Source organism: Erpetoichthys calabaricus, chromosome 10, assembly GCF_900747795.2.
Source record: "Erpetoichthys calabaricus chromosome 10, fErpCal1.3, whole genome shotgun sequence".
Taxonomy (NCBI): Eukaryota; Metazoa; Chordata; class Cladistia; order Polypteriformes; family Polypteridae; genus Erpetoichthys; species Erpetoichthys calabaricus.
In genome coordinates this window covers 76,687,220-76,690,757 of record NC_041403.2, presented here as the reverse complement: position 1 = coordinate 76,690,757, position 3,538 = coordinate 76,687,220, and the positions used below count along the sequence as shown (strand labels likewise).

The following is a 3,538-nucleotide window of genomic DNA, read 5'->3' as shown; positions in this document are numbered from 1 at the left end:
AACATAGACAATTTTCTTGTAAGCTAATGACTTGATTAGGCAGTTTAAATTTCTAATCATTTTCATGATCACTTTTCCAATCTTCCTTTAAAATATCCAGCAGACCCCAGATTTTTTGGCCAAAAAGTAACTCCAATGGTGATTTTCTCACTGCATACACATGAAATGGTAACAGCGTCCTAGGTTGTTGGATTCTCATGAACAACATGGCTAATTACCTGTTTTAAAGTTTTATAAATCCTTTCAGTCAAATCATTAGTTTGTGGATGTTAAAGTGCCTAGCTTTTTAATAGCAATTGTTTTGCATAATTCTTTCATGAGTGTCGAAATAAAAGATCTGTCAAAATCTCAAGAGGTATTCCCATGTGAGTGAAAACTTCAGTTAGTGCCTTGGCCTTTTGCAGTTCTGCCACAGCCAGAATAATCTACCTTCACTAGAATGTATTTTTACTCCTGGACATTGGTCAAACAATGTCTATTCCAACTCACTCTAAAGCAGTGGTTCTCAACTGGTCTGGCTTTGGGACCCACCATCACCCCTTAATGACAAGCTGTGACCCAAAATTTTCACCTTCTCAAATTTATTGAATGACAAGATGGTGCAGTTTGAACCTGAGATAGTAGAATAGAATATCACAGTATGCCAACACAAAATACCTGATAAACTTAATGATAAACCAAAATGACCAGTAAGTGGTGATGCCAGAGAGGAAAATATTCTCTTTAACACTCAATTAGCTGCATTTTAATTAAAAACAAAACTCTTTAGTACTACTGTTAAAAACTCTTCATTAACTGTTTTTAACAGACTCAACAGTGCTTTCATGCACAAATATGAAATAAAAAAGGGCAACTACTGAGAAGTATTTTCAAAAAAACTCAAATTATGTAGTTTTACCAGAGAATCCTCACTCATTGAATCTATGACAACCAACATTGCATTATGGAAAAAAAATCAGTTTCTTCATTAGCAGTTTTTTTTTTAACAAAGAGAAATAAATTAAACAAAGAGTGACGTTCAAAAGGATTCAAGTATACTAAATTACATTCTCTTCTGATTACCTTATCCGTAGGTAAATGGTGAAAACATTGTGCTTTGAAGAAAATTAAGCAACACTCACTTCAACCTTAGATGTTACACTGACATTATAGACCTGAGTTTGGAGAAATTAATGGGAGAACTGGGCATGTTTTTTGCTCCTGACAAGAGTCTCAAATTCTGGAGTTACAGTAGACAAAGCAACTGCGAGGTCATACTCAATGTCCAGTCTGTTTCTGTGTTTTGTCTTCAGCTGAACCAGAGCTGAGAATCCACACTCAAAGAGATTGGTAGTGCTGAATGGTAGCAGGATTTTTACTGCTCGAGTGGCAAGACAAGGATACTCACCCATCAGAGTGCTGCACCAGAACTGGAAGAGGCTTACCTCCATGAATTTCTTTTTTAACGTGCAGTCACATGATGGCTCCACCAGCTGACTCTCTTCGTTGCTTGGCAACATGGCGCTTTCCATGTTGATTTCAAATGGGTCGCGTATCCAGTCATCATCCCTCTGTTTCTTGGGAAAGTAGTCATTAAACCGCTCAAGAAGTTTATTCAGATGTGTTGTAATCATTTTCTTCATTACATGTTTTCCTGCCGCGTCCAGTTGCTGTCCCTCATGGCAGCCATTAGGGTACATGTCGAGTTGGTTTTTAGATACATGACTTGCCCACAAGGAGATCTTTTTTTTGAAAACATTGAATTTGTCATACTGTTCAAAAATGTTGTGCCCCCTCCCCTGTACAGACACATTTAATGTGTTTAATTGTTCAAACACATCAGCGAGGTAAGCAACTTGTGCAAGCCACACACTGTTGCTAAACAGGTCTGCAAGGGGTGAATTGTTCTGGGCAAGAAAAGCAGCGATTTCAGCTCGTAGTTCATAAAAATGGGACAGTACCTTTTCCCTCGAAAGCCAGCATACCTCGGCATGATACAACACCTGTACGAGCTCACTACCAAGATCTTGGCACAGTTTCTGAAAACACCGGGTGTTCTTTGCACTCCGTTTAATGTAGTTTACTGCTTGGATGACATTTTTAATGTTCCATGAAGCACTGGTACCATAGCCTTTGCTGCCAGGGTTCTCCCGATGTAAAAAACAATGGTTCCAAGTTGCATTCAGAGCTTTCTCAAGTATTCTCCTCACGATCCCCAAGTTTTTTCCTGTCATGGAGGCAGCACCATCAGTTGTGATACAGATGCACATGTCCCAGCGTAGGCCTACTGAACTCAAATATAAGTCCATAGAGCTGAAAATGTCCTCTGCAGTCGTACTAGTAGTGAGCTCTCTTGTGCAGAGAAATAGTTCCTGTAAGTCCCTGTCCCACACATGTCTCACGTAAACGAGTAAAACTGCTTTGTTTGTTATGTCTGTGAATTCGTCCATTTTTAAGGCAAAATGACCACTTGCCTTAATGCGAGCTATGGTCTGTTGTTTAATGTTATCCGACATTTCTTCAATTCGCCTACTAATAGTGTCATTTAACAGAGGTATAGTTTTTAGTTTATCTGCTGCGGATTGATCCAACACCTCTCTGACCATGTCCATGGCTGCAGGTAAGATGAGGTCCTCTGCAATGGTGTAAGAAATAAGAAAATCCATATCTAATATATTCTGCGTCGTACCTTTATTTCACCATACTCAATTAGCATATGTAAACAAAGTTTGCGGGTTTTCTTCTATGGTGTGAAACTCACATTACCGGGCGACCCACCAGTTGAGAATCACTGCTCTATAAAATGATGAGACCCAGGCACACTTGTTGAATCAGACATTCAATTAAGCAAAGTTCTAGCATATTTATGGGAAATTTTACCCAAGTCTCCTTTCGGTTTTTGACTTCTTGTTCTTTATCTCACTACATCTTTGGCCAATTCTACACAAGTTTGTTGTATATTTTATTTCAACCAGGGTTTGTTCTTTGTTTTCTTTATATGGCTATTTATTTTCTTGTATTATTTATGTGTTCTTTGTTATTATGTATTTTTTTTGTTAATAATGTTATCCTTGTTTATTATTTAATACCTGTGTATTTATGCTTGTCTATGTGCCTTATTTTCTTTGATTAAAACCCCAAGAAGTGGGTACACCATTATGTAACAACATGTCGAGGGACCACCCTCAGCCTTTTATATTTCAGATTGAGAAGTGAGTCCCTCAGAGGCTCATTGTGGCTTATGATGTCAAGAGCTCTTGTCGGACTTATTTACTTTCCTTGGATGTTTTGGTTTGTATGGATTTTTGCTTTGCTTTTGGTCTCTGAATTACGATTTGGAGTTATTTGCCTTGAGTTGACTATACAGGCAAACTCATTTTGCCTTATTTATGTGTTTATTCTTGTTTGTCTATCATTGTATAACAATTTGATAAATCATTCAAATTTAAAGAATTGCCTTTTGAATTTAGGTCCAGACTGCCCGGGGTGAGGCATTGAAGTCTTACTCTGGTTGTTGGTATTTACCCTTTCTGTCATTTTGTGCTGCAGCTTAATTGCA

General features: G+C 38.0%; 1 protein-coding gene across 1 annotated transcript; it reads right to left on the bottom strand.

Moving 5' to 3' along the window:
* Positions 1-1,169: 1,169 nt before the first annotated feature.
* LOC114658393 (protein FAM200A-like) lies at positions 1,170-2,645 on the bottom strand. The gene has a single exon (XM_028810477.1). The coding sequence runs from the start codon at positions 2,643-2,645 to the stop codon at positions 1,170-1,172; it is 1,476 nt and encodes a 491-aa protein (XP_028666310.1).
* Positions 2,646-3,538: the final 893 nt, after the last annotated feature.